The sequence below is a fragment of the Mesoplodon mirus genome (assembly GCF_964341445.2).
Source record: "Mesoplodon mirus genome assembly, chromosome: 2".
In the NCBI taxonomy this organism is placed as follows: domain Eukaryota; kingdom Metazoa; phylum Chordata; class Mammalia; order Artiodactyla; family Ziphiidae; genus Mesoplodon; species Mesoplodon mirus.
The window spans coordinates 80,377,319-80,395,978 of record NC_138977.1 but is presented as its reverse complement, the minus strand read 5'-3'; the positions used below and the strand labels follow the sequence as shown (position 1 = coordinate 80,395,978).

The following is an 18,660-nucleotide window of genomic DNA, read 5'->3' as shown; positions in this document are numbered from 1 at the left end:
AGGACACAAAGTGGTAGGAAACAGCTCCTCCTCCTCCTCCTCAAAAAAAGGAAATTCGGCTTCTGCATATCCAGAATTGCTGGAACATTTGGAAGGTCCGGACTGAACCATACCTGACTGATGGTCTTTTCCATCTGCACCAAGCCCAGGTTGGGTAGCGTGCTTTTTATAAAGTCAACTATAGTTTCTAGGTTTTCATGTTGCAGAATCAAGGGCTTATGGCTTCCCAACAGACTTAAAGCCACTTTAAATATGACCTCTGATCCCTGAAGAAAGATCATATCTGGGAAAACACAGAAAAGCAGAAAGTTAAGCCGGGCCAGATTCTGATGAAATGGCACTCCATTCCCCTTCACACACATCGAAGAGCAGGACTGTGGGAGATGCAACCCCAAATTATAAGATCCTAGTATTTCAGATAGGGTTGTCAAGACAATATAGCAAATAATAAATAAATAAATATGTAAATATACATATATTATATATGCTAAACTACTGCTAAAATTCTGTAACAGGTTCAGATAAATCTGTTTTTCACTCCAAGAATATATTAAATTCAAACATACCTCAAAAGTTGAAACTGTGAAAAAAAAACTTCATTAGTCTCTTTTTTTCAGGAATTCTCTGTATTTCAAAGGAGTTATTACTAAAACATATATTTTTATGAGTAAAACAAAGATGTGTATAAATACTCTATCCTAATTTCTGCTGCTGTAAGTGAAGAAAATGCCTCTGTTTCCTCTGCTTTGAAATAAGGGGTTGAATTAAAAGATCTCTAAAAACTGTAAAAAGCCTGCACCATTGCAAAAGTACATTAAACACTTAACAAGTATACTGAATTTTAGCATAATAATGGAATAAAACATTTTTTCCCTCTGAAGAATTCGAAGAACTTTATCAGGGTTATTTTCTAGTTCTTGCCATTTTTTCCCTTAGAATGGTTGGCGAATGTTAACAATCCCCACACCTACTGTGCACAGGGAGAGGGAGGGCAAGTGGGCCCCCAGCCCAGCCCAGCCCAGCCCGGCCCAGCCCAGACTCCACCTTCCCCAGAGTTGAAGCCATTCAGAAAGAGACTCCAATGTCCTGGGGCTCGAGCACAGCCCTAGTAACTAAATGTTGGGTGACTAAATTTGGGAAAGTTACCTAACAACTGGAATAATAATGTAAGAAGAAATGTAATTTTAAAAGATGGGAGCATAAATCTAATTAGAGGCAACTGTCGATATTCTTTTTTTTTTTTTTCTGGGGGGGCTGCAGGAGAATGGAAGGGACAAAGAAGCTGTACTTTCCATCAAGTCAAGGAAGACAGAAGCAGGTGAGAGGGAGAATTCCCAGCCTGTGCCTCTCTGGGTGGTTTAGGGTGATGAGAAGTGAAAGCCATTAAGAAACAAGCCACTGAGCGCAGGCTGGAGGTGTCCCAGGGTGGTTTGTGGATGGCATAAGGGAGACACCCAAGCACCGGCTGGCTGGGTCAGCCCCGGAGATGCTGCGAGACCATCAGGTGAGCAGACCTGGAGCCCGGCTGGGTGCAGCCCTGCGGGCAGCCGCTCCCAGAGAGCCCAGGGCCACACTGCTCCCTCAACTTCACACTGCTCCTGGTTCAGGGCAGCTCCAGGCAACTGAAAAGGACAGATGCTGCCTCCTCAAGTCTGGCTGTAGGGGTTGGGAAGATAAACTGGAGAACAGATCACATCTTTGAAATCTGAACTTCTTAGGGGGAGGAGTACATGTATCGAGGCAGTGCTATGGAAGAATAGTCCTGTGAAATGTCTGATTTAAAAAATATGCAGTCTACCCATGTAATTCACCACTACAGAAAACATAAAGATCTAAAATTGCGCTAGAGGGGCTTCCCTGGTGGCGCAGTGGTTAAGAATCCACCTGCCAATGCAGGCGACACGGGTTCAAGCCCTGGTCCGGGAAGATCCCACATGCCACAGAGCAACTAAGCCCGTGCGCCACAGCTACTGAGCCTGCGCTCCAGAGCCCACGAGCCACAACTACTGAAGCCCGCACGCCTAGAGCTCGTGCTCCACAACAAGAGAAGCCACTGCAGTGAGAAGCCCACACACCGCAACTAGAGAAAAAGCCCTCGCGCAGCAATGAAGACCCAACGCAGGCAAAAAAAAAAAAAATTAAAAAATAGAATAAAAAAAGATTGTGCTATAACTAAGACATATTTTTAAACAGAAATGACATTTCCAAAAACAAAGTAAATTTGAAGTTTCTTTGGTTTAGACAGTAAGACTTCCTTTCAATATATGAACATTTATAGCTGAATAAAAACTGATGGCATCTATCACACTCAATATCAAGGCATTCTTTGCAGGGATCCTGGGGAGTGGACTGCACTACCAGACCAATGACGTGCTATATAGCTCAGAATCTTCAGTCTCTGGGCCAAGTACCTTAAATTTAGATATAGTCCCACATCTAAGCCAGTTAAAATAAATAACAACTGGGGAACTTTTATGAGGATAATCAAATACACAATCCACATCAGCAGTCTTAAGATTAACAATGGTCTTCCAAGTTTTATTCCTTTAGGATCTTGGTTTTTATAACAAATCTACTTACTAGTAGTGCTTCCTGTGATTCTGAACTTTTCCAAACTGTAGGAAGAAAACAAAGGGAAATCTGGAGAGGTGGTTTTTTTCTTTAACTCTTTTTTGGTTATCTTAAAACCAAAACAAAACAGAATACAAAAGGGAAGAAAATGCCCCAAGGAAAGGTGGCTGCCGGACCCAGCCTTAAAGAACCAACAGGAACTCCCCAGTCAAGAAGTCAGGGAGTAATACTCTGCGCAGAAGGAAAAAGAAGGTGGAAATGCAGCCCGAAAGAGTAGGTAAGGCAGGAGCCCTCGTCATGGGGCCAGACCATTCTACCTTTACTAGCGAGCACACACGTCAGAAGGCCTTCTCTTCCTCTTTCCTGAGTACGTCAGCATATTCTTTGGTTGGGAGATGATGCCAATGAGACCCCGGTTATGGGTCTGAGCCTTGCAAGGAAGGGCGAGTTAACTTTAGACGGAGAAAAGCCACCTTTTAAGAGCCACTGACGAGACCATGCTGATTCCCACCAGCAGACGCCCCTGTGCGTGCTGCCAGCCGCAAGATGCCTGATTCACCAGCACTCCTGGAGGCCCGCCCCAGGTGCCCGTCCTTCTGAAGACAAGCGGCCAATGGTCTGCACGAGTGAGGCTGGGAGAGCTCAGCCCCGGAAGCTTCTGTTAGACTAAGGAGGCTTCAAATAAGGATTTCCTTTCGGGACACGACTGACGAATGTGTCTGAAGGGTTGAAGGAAGGACCCCTCAAAGCTTTGCTGAGAAGAAGGGGCTCCTACATTTACCTGACTACACTTAGGGGCAGCATCTGTATCCCTCAGAGACAATTAGCACACCTTTTTCTCCCTCTGCAAGTCTTAAAAATTAAGTAATTTTTAAATAATAGTAAAGAAAAAGGTTACCTATAAACCCACCGCCCCAACCCAATTACTGTCACTTTTGCCTATTTCCCAATCCCTATACATTTACATACTACAATTTTTTTTTTTTTTAAACAATAGTCTCCTCGGAAAAGTGAGTTGATTTCCCACATTTGAAAATCACTGCACAAGGAAGTGAGCTGCTAAGTCTTTCAGCAGCACGGCAGGAGCCCAGCTCACAACCCTGTGGCCGATTTTCCTTCTCTCCTTTTTTAAGCCCGCCTAGAAATAGGCAAAGGGGTTCATCAGGCAGGCAGTAGAGGGAACCTTAAATTCAGCTGACTCCACCACCTTGCAAATTGTTTGCTGAGAACACCACAAATAATTACTTTGCTTTGAAGACACTTTGGCAACCCTGCTATGGTGGTAACGTGTATGGGAACTCTACCTGAAACTCCCCACGACATTAGAAGTGCCCCATCTTCCTATGGGGGGAAATGATCAAGGCAAAGCACATGGCCAGGAGGTGAACTTATCCTACATCCCTTTTCCAGACACCTTTGTCTCTGTCGCAGGCCAGCCCTCTCCTGAACTTTCTCTGGGAGGCTGCGGTCCTCCAGCTGTGATATCCCCACATTTCACCAGGAACAGGCAGGAGAGAGATGAAGGATGCTGACAGCCTTGCGGTAAGATGACAGCGCAGACTGGGCAAAGACTCACTTCATCACCGCTGTATCGCGTTACCTGGAAGAGCCCTTTTCCCTGGCCACCCAAACAGTCTTGTTTCCCAGTCTAGTTTAGTCCTGAAGCCTCTCAGAACCCCTCCCTACGTTACAGGTGGCTTCTGTGTTTGGCCAAACCCTGATCTTTAGATTCCACCTCCTCTCTCATCTACTTGGCAGCACATCCTATAGAAAATGTCAGGAGCCTAATAATAGCACAGCCACCACCTCCAGCAGGAGCAAGGCAGGTCCTATTTTTCAGACTTTTTCCCCCCAAAGGTAGACATGAGGAGGTGAACAGAACAAGCATCTCTCCCAGGACCCCTCTACACCCAGACTGGAAAAATACAGGAGGAGGCGATTTTACATTATGTGACACCTGACATTCAGAGGAGTGTGGTTCATTACCATGTAAAGGTCGAGGCACGGGCATCACTGGCAGCTGTCCCTCCAAGTAGCGTATACTTAGTTCGAGGTAAGCTATTGATCTATATAAGAGCTATGCTGACTGCAAGCTGAGAATCCGTGACTTACATATAAAATAGTGAATAGTTAACAAAAATCCACTTGGTTTTAGGTTTTATCCAGGCCTAAGGGCCTATAATGAAATGGACCCCAGGCCAAAAAAGCCTACAGTATATGTATGAATGGCAGGCTTTGGGATTTAAAATGAAGCTACCCACCAATGCGGAGCTAAGTCACCGATGCTAAATACAGAAATGTTTTTTAAAAAAACCTAACTTTTCTATGGACCTTACAAATAAAATGGTTCCTTTTTTTTTTTTTTTTTTTTTTTGTGGTACATGGGCCTCTCACTGTTGTGGCCTCTCCCGTTGCGGAGCATAGGCTCCGGACACGCAGGCTCAGCGGCCATGGCTCACGGGCCCAGCCGCTCCGCGACATGTGGGATCTTCCCGCACCGGGGCACGAACCCGTGTCCCCTGCATCGGCAGGCGGACTCTCAACCACTGCGCCACCAGGGAAGCCCAATGGTTCCCTTTTAACTAGTGATAGATGGAATGACCTCACAACACAGTGCTTTCTTGAGTCCCCACTTCCTGCCTATAATCTCAGGAGCCCTGAGCCCTTAGCCAGCTGGAAACGAACTCACTCAGTGCAGCGGGGGTCTGTGGGCTCCAGGACTCACAGAGACTGGCATTGTTATGCATAATGTACAAGAAACTCCAAGACCCACCTCTGACTACATAATATCGAGAAGAAGACCCTGCTTTTACTGGCTTCAGCTCTACTTATGACGTCATGAGGATGAGCTTCAGAGAGTTCTGAATATTCTGCAACACAAGGGCTGTCATTTCCAAAGCAGATTTTGCCTGTCTGTCTGATTGCTGTTAATGCCTCTTACCCACTTCTGCAGTGAGGAAAGAGCTCTTCCCCCAGAGCTTTACGGCCCTAGAGCCCAGAACTCTGGGCAGCAGCAGCTTCCGTGCCTGCGACTGAGGCAGTGACACACGGCGCTGACCCTTCGGCCCTTCCTGCTCAGCCCTCTCTGTAGAGTTTTCTTCACAAACAGTGTAATTTAGTGCTTGAGCTGTTTTCAAACCATCTAATAACACTCCCTCCTCCCCCTTTCAATCTTCACTGCTCTCCATTACCCTTTTGAAAAAACACAGTAAAGAATCAGGAGAAAAAGTGAAGGAGACTAATGATTTTCTTTTCATTTCCAGAGTAAGAAAAGTAAAAAACACAGAAATGTTTGGCAAGAAAGACTGAAGCCTACAGCTAAACATCTTGTAGTTTCTGTGACTCTTTTTTGGTCAACTAAGCAGGTAATTTTGAGGATTTTTTGGTGGGATCTTCCCGGACCGGGGCATGAACCTGTGTCCCCTGCATCGGCAGGCGGACTCTCAACCACTGTGCCACCAGGGAAGCCCTTTGAGGACTTTTTAAAAAAACTATGGTATAAAATCTTCATGAAATCTCACTAATGATTTGCTTAACCAGGGAAAGAGTGTTTAGTATCAATTATTTTCAGTGCTTATTTTTTTTTAGGGACGGAAAATAAAAATCAATTTGAGGAGGTAGCTATGCAAAAATGGGAAGAGTAGTGAATATTTTAAGAACCTAGATTCTCCTAGTAAAGCCAAATGGTAAATTCCGTAAAAGTTCTTGTGGATAGAAGTAAATGATAATAAAAATCTAGTACTTTGGCGGTGGTGGGGGGGGAAGAGGAGGAGAGAAGACGACTCACTGCCCACTTAAAAAGCAAATTTTAGGCGGGCTTCCCAGGTGGCGTAGTGGTTGAGAATCCACCTGCCAATGCAGGGGACATGGGTTAGTGCCCTGGTCTGGGAAGATCCCACATGCCATGGAGCAACTAAGCCTGTGCGCCACAACTGCTGAGCCTGCGCTCTAGAGCCCACGTGCCACAACTACTGAGCCCACGTGCCACAACTACTGAAGCCCACGTGCCTAGAGCCTGTGCTCTGCAACAAGAGAAGCCACCGCAGTGAGAAGCCCACGCACCACAACAGAGTAACCCCCGCTCTCCACAACTAGAGAAAGCCCGTGCACAGTAGCAAAGACTCAATGTAGCCTAGAATAAATAAATTTATTTAAAAAAAGCAAATTTTAGGATTTCTAGAATCTAGATATACAAGTGGTCTGCCCAAAGCTGCCTAAAGTGACTCTCTCTTTTGTGAACAATCCCTTTAAGATGGTCTCTAATTCTAAAAACGAATCTAAAAAAGTATAAGAGTACAGGTTTTTAAGCTATCAAGTGACTCAACATAAATGGTACTTTAAAACCACTTGGTATGTGATGACAATCAATTTTTTAATAACCTCTTCCTCCACAATAAAAAGATAAAAAGAACCTGAATTGTCAGAATTATTACTTCATCCTGAAGCAGGGAAAGCACACTGTACAACAGCTGACTGCTCACAGCATGTCACTCGGCTCCTATCCCTGCCAGGTGAAGGCAGCCTTTTACATTTTTTAAATTTTTAGTTTTTTAAATTGAAGTCTAATTGACAAGGCAGTTTTGAGACTTTGCATGTGAACATTCATTTAAAACTTTGACAGAGACTATCTTTTCGAAAAGTAAATCAAGTAAACAGGAGATGGTTTGAAATGTGACCCACCCTCAGTTACAGGGGCACAGCAGTGGGAAGATGATGCGGGGGGCGCGTGAGGACGGACCGTGGGTCGGCGACACAGAGGTGCCTTCGAGAGAGCATGCTGGCAGAGGAAGCGAAGAGCCAAGGGTAGGGGAAGCGGAGCAAGAGGAGAAGATGCAGGCGAGACCTAGAAAGAGCAGTGGCCCAGGACTCCCGCTGGAGAAGTCTTAGGGAGCTCAGCGACCAAGGCCCGGGCCACAGAGGTCGAGGAAGACGGCTCGGGAGAAACATCTCTGGGCCCCGCACCAGGCTCCTCGGCCCAGCCTGCAGCAAGTCTGCTCCAGGGGGAGCCTGGGGGAAGGGAATCGGATCTAAGCCCACAAGAAGGCATGGAGGGGAGGCCCTGATCATCAGAAGCTAAGCAGGTCCTGAAACTCCCGAAGCCTGATCCTCACCAAACTGAGAATGACAAGTAACATCCTGTTTCCTGTAGAAGACCCAGGTATAAAAATGAGAAGAATCACCACGGAGTGACGACACACGGTTCCCCTCTAACTCGAGCACGCGAGTCCTGGCGAACAGACTCACACACACTCACCAAAGACTCTGGCTACGAACCCCAGGGGGAACTGCGAGGCGAACACTGTGAGGAACCAGGGTGCGGCGTAGAGGCTGGGGCCGATCTCGTGCTCCTCCAGGTGATCGTATAGGTCTCGGTGGTAGTCGTGGAGCAGCCTCGAAAGCTGGTACATCTGGATCTGCAGGGACACGCACACATGGTCACCGTGGGAGATCAGCATCCACCCCGCTCGGAGGCGGAAGGACCACGGAACTCTCTTCGTGGCTCCTGAGACCCCTGCTCTCACCCTCCATCATCCAGCGAGTGCTTGCTGGGGCTGCTGTGGCCAGGCAGGGGCTGGGCTGGGCCCAGGGCGCTCACGGCGGGGCTCCTCCGGCCACGGCCTTTCTTCTTACTGTTCCCTCACGCTCCTCGGCTAGGAGAAGCTACGCATCTGTCCTGTGGCAACATTTCGTAAACGCACATTCTTAGCAAAACCCAAAGCCAGGGGAATCTGAAGTAAAAAGGCAGCCTCTCGCCAACAGCGAAGTGAGAGCACAGACTCTGCAGAAGGATGCGACTGTATCTGTTCCCTTAAGTTCCCGCTGAATGCCCCCCCGCCAAACCACTCAAGAGGCAGGACAAGTGTGACCTCTTCAGGTTTACAACACAGGAAAGTTAAAATAAGCTGACAAGCGTTTATCTCGAGATGGAGAAAGCTTTTCCAACTGGGCTGGACGTGAGCTGAGGGGGCTCCCTCTTCAGAGTGACGCGGCCCTGGCAGGAAGCCCATGAGGGTCCCGGGGCTCACAGCTGGCCTAGAGCCAGCCCCGACTGAGCAGTCCCTGGCCCGACCCCAGAGGAACAGTGACCTGGAGAGGGTGCTACAGCTGGATATGTACTGCCCACAATGGGAAAAACTGTTTCCAGGAGGCCAGACAACATAGTTCTCTCAGGTACCAGCTGCGGCTCTTTTGTATCAAAAAGAAATCTAAACTCTAGGCCACCAGCCCAAACACAGCCATGTGTATACTATACTACACACGACTTGTGTAATATACTATATCAGTATATACTGTTGTATACTATACTATACAAATCTGAAAAATTCCACTCTTTGATGGCAGGTGCACCTACATTAAATACGCTAACAGGGGTATGTAGGAAGAACCCGACAGCATGTGTGGAAAATGTTATGTGGGCCCAAATCTCCTAGTGAACGGGATGGCTTCCTTCTATGGGATTTATGTTCACGTGGTCCACACACACAGGTGGAGGTGAAAGGATTTCTAGCCATGTTGTTCAGTGCTCTGGAAAAGTCCTTGGCTCTAACGTACACTTTCTAAGGCTCTGAAATCAGAGTATCTTGCTGGTAAACAAACACGTAAACACATGTTCCAACATTTAGGAATATCCTCAAAGCAGGATCCAGAGTTCTCCCCGCTCTGAAAGGCGGTGGTAGCAGCAATGGAACACACTGTTGTATGGGGTTTTCTTCTGACGTGACCTGCCACCTGTCACTCATTCATTCAACAAATACGGACGAGGCACCCACTTCATCCCAGGCGCTAGCCTAGGAACTAGGGACTCAGCTCCAAGACAGGTAAGACCCCTGCCCTCTCATGATATACGCTAAGGAGAGCCAGAAAACAAACAATAAATAAGGAAACAAGATAATTTCAGGCAGTAAGTGTGTTATGCAAAAGGAATGAGACAGGATCACGTGACACAGCGAGCCGGGGTGTGTGGAAGAGGGGGGGACACGGCACCTGCATGAACAGGTGATATCTGAGCTGGACATGGGATGGCAGGGGTTGAGGGGTAGGGATGGGATCCTTGGCAGAGGGAGGAGCAAATACACTGGGAGGTAGGAATCAGACCACCTGAAGGTGGTTTGACAAAGGGTAAAAGGGAGGGCGTCCTGGAGTCAGACAGGCCTAGGTTTAAATCCCAGCTCTGCCACCTGCTAGCTGTGTGACCTGCTCAAATTACATAACCTCTCTGAGCCTTAGCTTTCCCATCTCTAAATCGAGCTGATCAACAATGTCCTCCTGAAGTTTGAGGAGGTAAGTGCACATGCAACATTTGGTGTAAGGCCTAGCACAGAGTAAGTTCTCAGCAGTGACAGATGTTACAGTGTTAACTGGTGGTGGGAAAGTTCCTTAGATATACCTGGAAACGGATCATAAACATTTTAGAGTTCATCTTTGTCAAAGACTTAAGGAATGCTCTCTACCTGTAAAATAATCATGTCTGGCCGATACTGTTTCCGCAGACCCATGTCAAACATCAGAAACTTGAGCATGTTGAAAGCCTCTTCTTCGCCCATATGAAGCAGCAGAATGCCTGCTACAAAGCTGAGACCTTGGCAATAGCCTACTTCCTGGTCGAGAAGCGAGTAGGCCTTCAAAATGTTGTAAAGTGACAGCTGCCCTGCTCCTAGCTGAGCAGAGAAGTATGGATGTGTTGGAAAGGTTCGCCCTGTGAAAACAAAACACATCTGTTGTATTTTGAAAAAAAAAAAGCCTACTGAACTAGAAATCTGATGTGCTTTAGGTTAAAGCAACAGATCTTTACAAGTGGGATCACGTCATAAACCAGCTCTATAAACAAGTCAGCTGGTTGTTCTTGGAAAAATGCTTGCTATTAAAAAAATCAGCAATTAATCATGCTTTCAGGTGAAAGAAATGAGAACCGCCTTCGGGCCTGCAGATACCTGGATTTCCATCTAAAACAGGAAGAAGAGTGTCTATCCTCTAAACAGGAGTCTAGCGTCCAGAGGAGCGGTCAGCTGTGGTTCTCTACCCAACCCCACTCCAGCACACGCCCCGATCAGCTCTGCCCAGACTGCTCATTTCCCGACAAGTGCTTCACACCACACACACATTTCTCTTCTTTTAAACCATAGGCAGTGCTTTGAAACACAGTGGGGAGCAGTAGGTATTTTCTTTTATACAAAACAATTACCTCTCAGAAAGAGGTTAAAATAAAACGCTCTCGACATCCCGATTTTCACAAAAAGCTGGTACTCAGACAAAGTTTAAAAAGACTTCTGTCCAGGAGGCTTGTGTGGTTGATACCTGTCAAATCCCACCTCACCCTCTCCTTCTGGAATGTGACTGATGGGGAAGTGTGTTTCTAGGGAGCAGAAAAATGCCTGATTAAAGAGATGCTCAGCTGGGGCCACGCCTGGACCCAGGTGAGAATTACGGCCTTGTGTGGATCAGCAAAGGCAGAAGTGCATGGAGGCCACGAGGGAAACATTCACCTTAATTATGTGGTCTCAGCAAAGGGAGGAGGATACATTCATGTGTTCTCCCTCAGCCCCATGAGAAAGCACTGAATCAATCCCGATCAGTTTACCTGAACTTGACTTAGGAGGGCAGCAATAGTCTTCGCCTGATTTCCTGTCCTGCGTTCATTTCTCTCTCGCTGCTCTACCTCTCCCCGCAACAAACCTTCCTATACGCACCCTGCACAAGTCACCCCACTGCTGGAAAGCCATGGGGAGCAGTTTCTAAGTCTGCTCTCTGATTCAATGGTTTCCCTCCATTTCTGGAGCTGTTCCAGTATCCCGGCCAACCCGCCTATCGTGGGAGAGGCCGGACAGCGTCCCAGGGGAGGCACTGACAACGGGATACCCAGGAGAGCACCAGCTGACAGGGTGGAGGGTGACCTGGAGCCTGAAGGGGGTCTCTAGCTCGCTGCTCAGTGTCCCCTCCCCCATGGCCTTTCGTGTGGCCACGACTAGATGGGAGGCACAGCCAGAAGGCAGGATACTGGGCAATACAGATTGTCCACCCAGGATGGAGAGCCGGAGAAAAGTTACAATTACCTGAGGGCAGCACAAATGGATGTGCTGGAACCACGCCTGGAGGGTGGGGCAGGTTCTGGAACTAAGGCCCCAGCATGACTTGCTAAGTGTCATCTGGTACACTGTTTCCTCCTGGCTCAATGGGGCCAACTCTGACAGCGTTTCTCCACCTAACCAGAGGAGGGGAAGGCTGTGTTGGTCTGCAGTGGACAAAGCCAAGACAGAGAGAAGCCATACAGTGTCCTAGAGGGGACATGATATACAGAGACTAAGAAGAGCAAGGTTCTAGAACGTTCTGCCATTGAGTAGTGGCCTGTAACTTGGGCAAACCACATCTCCTCCGAAGTGGAAATAATGTGTTCAAGTTCATACAGGGCTGTGTAAAGCTGAAATCCAACAAAGCTAGAGAATATGGTTCACAAACTGTAAAACACTGCACAACTACAAAGTCTATTATTCTCACTCCTTGGAGGAAAAAATATTGCAAACCTGATTAGATTAACAGCTAACTTCAGAAAAGTAAAGCAAAAGCCAGGAAAACAAAAATCCTTGCAAACCCCAAATACCTCCAACCAATAAAGCCTTCTGTTCTTCTGGCCAGGATATGGATGTCACTTTTTTAAGAAAAACTGAAACATGATTTGTTTTTGCTCTGCCCTACACACCTCTGTTGGGCCTTGAGTGAGTCACACTGTAGACTAAATTAAAAAGTGCAGACAAAACAACTGACTTGGCAAATACCACCTTGGTGAGAGGTGAGGGGGAAGCAATGGGCAAAGTTTGGAGGAACTTCTAGGCGAGGCCTCTGTGAACCCAGCAGAGCCAGAGCCTGGCAGGCAGGGCACCTGGTCCACCACTGGACTGGGGCTAATATTCGGCTCTCCCAGTTCAAGGGAGGAGGGAAGGCTGGCCCTGGAGGAAGCCTGGAGAGACGCACAGATGTCACCTGGGAAATGCACTGTTGGAAACAGAACTTCTTTGGGACCTTGGGAGGGCACTGAGAAGGCGTCCGAACTGGGGGCCGTGACTGGGAAAGAAGTGAGGTGGAGAGACAAGGCTGGCGCAGTCGGGGTGTGGCGTGGGGCTGCAGCTGGCCTTCGGGGTTGCAGAGGGTGAGGGTGGGAGATGGGCAGGGGCAGAGAGGACGTGAGTGCAGCCTGGCCCTGCCTGGGAAGGAGGAAAGGCCGAATCTCGGCTCTTGCAGACTCTGGGCCAACTAGAGGAGTGGCAGCCGCAGGCCCCTGGGCAGGGCGGTGCCTGAAGGTGGCTGCGCAAACACAGGTGGGGGGGGGGACACAGCCCCGCCCGAGGACGTCATGCTGACGTGGCCTTTTCCTCCCTCTGCAGAAGAGTAACTGCATCTGAGCTACGGGAGGCAGAGGCCCAGTTCTGCGTGTGGAACAATGAGGAATATTTACTGAAAGAAAACTGAGAGAAGAGAGGAGTGAGGAGGAAACATCGTCCCCCCATCCTCCTCCCATCCCGGGGTGGGGGCAGAGATCATGTGTGTTCCTTCCTCCCTTTCAACCTCCTACCCGAAATTTATTTTTTTCTTCATTTCACATGATAGGAACGTGTCACTTTTTCTGTTACTCACCACATGAGCAAACAGAGCTTCTGCCAATTCACAAAACTGCTTCCTTAGGGTCAGAGGGCCAAATGGGCTCCAGCCCCAGGCCTCACATTTTCACTGTCCCCAAGGCGCAATCGCGGCCTATCAGCATCACCCTGCACCCAGCCAGCCTTCTCCTAGGAACACATGGGGCTCCTGGGCAGAGGGCCTCAGGGATGGAGGGGCCTACTGCAGCACAGAGCCGGAGGGGGCTTAGGTCCTGGCACTCAGCTGTGTGACCACGGTCAACACTTGACCTCAATGCGCTTCAGAGACTTTTCTCGTTTCTTAAAGAGGATACAGGGCCAATTTTCCAAGGTTTCTGTGAGGGTCACGTGAGATTGGGATGCTAGTGCCGTGCCTCACAGTCAACATCAAGAGATTTAGTAAGCATCTACTATGTGACAGGTTCTGTCCTAGGAGCTAGGGTACAATGGCAAATGGCCCCAAGTCCAGCCCACAGAGGGAGGGCTGCAACCTACTGGGGAGAAAGGCAATAAAAAGGCACTGCCACAAAACTAAGGACAGTTGCGGAGGGTGGGGGGGTGGTTAAAAGCACAGGCCTAGAGTCACACTGTTCAGTGGCACACCAGCCGTGTTACTTTGGACAAGTGACTTAACCTCTCTGCATTTCAATATTCTTAGCTCCAAACAAGGATAGAACAACATCTCCCTGATCGTGCTGTGGGGATTAAAGAAAAGAGTTTAAGTAACTTCACCCAACATTCGGTCCAAGGTAAGGTTAAGTACTAGCTTTAAACACTAATGACAATTGTCATAATGATAACTGTGATAAGTACGCTGAGGGGAGTATAGAGGGTGGGACAAGGCTTAGCAGAGGCACCTAACCCAACCTGAAGGTGGGAGAAGAGGCTATATCAGGGACAGCTTCTCAGAGATGACATTTCAACTTAGACCTGAAGAGGGACATTTACGCAATCTACCCTGACGAAGTGCCGTGTGGCTGGACAGAAAAGCCTCGGTCCTGCCTGATCCAGCTCGCACCTCACACGGCTGGGAACTGTGCTGCCCCCTCCCAGCTGCAGGAACCCGGTGGGCCCAGAACACGGACTGGGGAGCCCCGGGGTGGCGGCAGCCAGGGTGGATGTTCTGGAAGCAGGACCATGTGCCCTAGAAGCGGCGGGGCCGGGAGCCCACGGGGTTGCCCAGGAGCCCTGCTGCCAGCAGAGCCAGAGATGGAGGCCGCCGGGGGCGGAGCAGGCAGGAAAGGATGTCCCCACCTGGGGCCACTGACAAGACAGAAGGCCTTCTGTCACCATGGCTACAGCCTGCCTCCACAAGTTCTCCACTGTGGCAACTGCAAATGTACCCAAGACACCGTTTCCACCTTAGCGTTTTTAAAACTGCTCGAGAGAGACGAGGCGCCTCCCGTTCCCAGAATAAAATCACCCAGGGTGCACTCACAAACTCCTTTCTACAATTTTTCTAATAAATCCTGTTTGTAAACCATAAAGGCTAGGGAGTGGCTCCTGTAATTAAACGCAGCCTCAGCTCTGACACCTGCGTTTCCAGGACGTTCCTTGGGTTGACTGCAAAACCTCCTATCAATATCTGAGTCACTGAACTGAACCGTGGTCAGAACTGGAGCCTCCACGCCAGCCACCCTCCATGCTGGGCAGAGGTAACAAGCCACCGGGCGAAAACGGAGGTTTCTTTATAGACCTGAGAAGACATTTGTGATGACTCCAGGGCTTTGTTAATCGAAAGTCTCGGCAGCAAATTCTGATTGCTAAACCTCAAGGCAGAGCACTAAATAACTCGGACAGTCTCTTCAGACTTTTCAAGTGAGTGAAACCTCCATTTTCATGTCAAATCGACTGCAGGCTTACCGAGGTCGATGAGAATGGCGTGCTGGTGGGAGGTGAGCTGCTTTAAGAGCTCTTTGTATGGCGTGTCCTTTGGCTGCTGTTTACTGGGAAACGGGTGTTTTAGGTGGTATTGCTCTGCTAGGAATTTCCAGATTTCGCCCCGGTGATGTCGCGGCACACCTTCAAAAGCGGGGGTGGAAAAGAGAGAGAGGGGCTTCATGTACAGAATTCAACTTAACAATAAAAACGAGTCGTGTTTCATTCCACTGATCCAACTTCTAGTTCCACTGCGAATTAACTGCATAGGAATGGAAATAAAGCAACCAGAATTCTGTCGTATTTGCTCCCTTCCTTCCTTCCTCCACACTCCCCGCCATTCTTCCCTCACCTCCCTGACCCCCTCCCACCTTTCGTAGTACATATCTAGGTACTATGAGCAGACTGTGCTAGACTCTGTGATAAACTGATGAATGACATGAACCCCTATAACTGGCGCCAATTACTAACTCCTTGGGAAATAACTGCAAGCATGTAAAATGACACTGCAAAATGGGATCTCAGGGACTTCCCTGATGGCCCAGTGGTTAAGAATCCACCTTCCAATGCAGAGGACGTGGGTTCGATTCCTGATCGGGGAACTAAGATCCCACATGCCGCGGGACAACTAGGCCCACGTGCCGCAACTACAGAGCCCATACACTGCAGCGGAGGATCCCACATGCCGCAACGAAGATCCCGTGTGCCACAACTAAGACCTGACACAGCCAAAAATAAAAAATAAATAAGTAAAAAACTTTTTTTTAAAGTTAAAAAAAAAGGGCCTCCCTGGTGGCGCAGTGGTTGAGAGTCCGCCTGCCGATGCAGGGGATACGGGTTCGTGCCCCGGTCTGGGAGGATCCCATATGCCGCGGAGCGGCTGGGCCCGTGAGCCATGGCCGCTGAGCCTGCGCGTCCGGAGCCTGTGCTCCGCAACGGGAGAGGCCACAACAGTGAGAGGCCCGCGTACAGCAAAAAAAAAAAAAAAAAAAAAAAAAAAAAAGTTAAAAAAAAAAAAGTGAACTCAGAGAAGGAAGAGATGCAAAGAGGTGAGTTTGGACCAAGGAGATCAAGGTTTCCTGGACTCCTTCACTTGTGCCAAGACTCAAGAGTGGGAGAAAGAAGAGAGAAGCCAAATCAAGAGGAAGGGAACCAAGAGCGTTTCCACAGACCTCCCTGGGCACACGGCACATGCAGGAGGGAGCAGGTGACAGTCAGGCTGGAAGGGCTTTACTAGAGGCAAAACTGAGGGCAAGAAACCTGCACTTTATTCGGTAGCCGAAGGGAGCCACTGAATGTTTTTGAGTTGGGGAAGGAGTAGCCGAATCAAAGCCGAGATTCTGGAATACAGATTGGACGTCTTTCTGCAAGCGTGGGCTGGAGGAAGGGGCCAGTGGCTGCACAGGGGACGGTCTGCATGAACATACCCTGGTGGGCATTCAACATGCACCTACAAACAAGAAAAATGATCTAAGAGCCTCTACGTAATGTTTTAGACGTGATTAACTTAAATACTCAAAGTAATTTTAAAATGTTGTCTAAAACTAAGAAAAGTCCTCTTACAGTCAATGATGTTACTCAAGTCAAACCTCATTAGAAAAAGTGACTGTTTTGGATCAAAATTCTTGGGCTCTTGATTCTGCTGTTTCAAGGGCCAAACGTGGAAATGGGGAGACAAAGAAAAAGGCAGGATAAGACATCAAACCCTCCTCATCTCTGAGGAGTGCTCTTCAGAGAAAAGGAGCCTCGTAATCAGGGATTAATCTCCCTTTCCATCCAGAAAAAAAAGTGAGCACTTTGTACCCTTCCCTGCCACTCGGAGAGCCTACCCAGGAAGGTCGTTTGCTAGTTTCCCCCGGCCGTGTCTGAGAGCAGATTCTACTCCGGGAAAGAGCAGCAGCTAACACTCCCTGTGAGGTGACCAGGCGCCGTCACCATTTTAAACACATTACCTCATCCCCACAACCTGCTGAGGGAAATACGATGATGCTCCACATGGTGCAGATGGGGAAACAGAGGCCCCTTGCTGAGAAGAGATGCCCCAGCTAGTTGCTGGCAACCCAGGGAAACTGGCTGCCATTTTCTCTCAAAGTTCTCACTGTCACACAAGCTGCTACTCAGATGGGTACTGAGGAAAATATCTTACGTTCCTACCTGGCAATTAATAATAAAATCATCATTTGTGAATCTGAACCAGAAAGTCAATTTCATTCATTACAGATTCACAGGAGCTGTTTAGAAAGCATCACTCAGCCGTCTCTTGGAAATACTTATAGTCAGTAATTTGGTTTTACACTATGGGAGAAAAACAGGGCCACACTTAACTGTGACCATATCCTACACCTTCTCTGAATGTTTAATTCGGAGTCAACTGGATGATCCTGTGTAGTGGGTTGAGTGGTGACCTCCAAAAAGGTATGTCCAGGCCCTGATCGCCTGAAGCTGTGAATGTTACCTTATTTGGGAAAACAGTCTTTGCAGAGATAATTAAGTTAGATAAAGACCTTGAAATGAGGCCATAACCCAGAATGACAACGACTTTAGAAAAGAGTCACACGGAGGAGAAGACAAGAAGAGGAGGCGATGTGCCCACAGAGGCAGAGACTGAAGTGACGCAGCCACGGTCGAGGAGTGCCGACAGCCACCAGAAGCTGGGAGAGGCCGAGGGCAACCCTGTCCACGCCCTGACTTCAGACTTACGGCCTCCAGAACTAAGAGAGAAAACTTTCTGTTGTTTTAGCCACCAATTTTGTTATCATTTGTTATGGCAGCAACAGGAAACTAATTCACCCTGATATCTGCCTTTTTATACTGTTCTGTTTCTTTTCTCCCTACTATTCCTGCTCAGAGATGTATCTGGAGGGGTGGGGGGATGTACAGACACATACACACCTCATACTTCACACTGTATTAGAAACAAATGTGGGCTGAAAAACAGTCAGCATGTTAAGTGATTAATAGTGGGGCTTTTCACAAAATATTTTTGTCAAACTGGGAAATTTCCCAAGTTATGAGATGACCAATTTCCCCTTATTACTAAATCATTCCCATTATCTTATCAAACCTTTATTTTTGGGAGGAAAAAAATACTGGCCGTCCCTGGACAGTACCACATATTCTGGTGTTTAAGAGAAAGCTTAGATTTTACGATTTAAAAACAAAGGGTCATGCAAATCGGTGCCACTGTGTTTGCTAAGAATGACCTGGAACAGCCTTCCGCACACTCGGTTTTGCCTCCACTCCTAACCCCAGAAAGAAACCTGGCAGTGGACTGGGCCTGCAGGCAGGAAGCCACCCTCCCCCCAGATGTAAATACTTTTTAATTTTTACTCACTTTAGAAGTAATACATGCTCACTATTTAAACGTGAGAAAAACAAACAAACCTTCTGAAAATACAGAAGGTATAAAGAAGAAAGTGAAAAACCATTCATAACTAAAGGGAACATATAATTCACCACCCAAAGCGGGAAGCTTTTGAAAGCGAAGGGGAGGAAGGCTATTAATTACTGGACAGGTTGTAAAGCAGGGCGATGCCGGGTAACCCGGATGGATGGCCATCCTGTCTACAACTCAGGTCATCTG

The 18,660-nt window shown here is 48.1% G+C and overlaps 1 protein-coding gene across 8 annotated transcripts in view; it reads right to left on the bottom strand.

The window, feature by feature from the left end:
• The window catches only part of TBC1D1 (TBC1 domain family member 1), a 224,150-nt gene that overhangs the window by 11,341 nt on the left and 194,149 nt on the right, over positions 1–18,660 (bottom strand). For all 8 annotated transcript variants that reach the window (XM_082611481.1, XM_082611485.1, XM_082611484.1 and 5 more), the window contains 4 exons: positions 15,063–15,221; positions 10,023–10,267; positions 7,826–7,985; positions 114–283 (listed from right to left, as the gene is read on the bottom strand). In XM_082611481.1, coding sequence (XP_082467607.1) covers positions 114–283; positions 7,826–7,985; positions 10,023–10,267; positions 15,063–15,221 — 734 coding nt within the window. The remainder of the gene's footprint in view (positions 1–113; positions 284–7,825; positions 7,986–10,022; positions 10,268–15,062; positions 15,222–18,660) is intronic.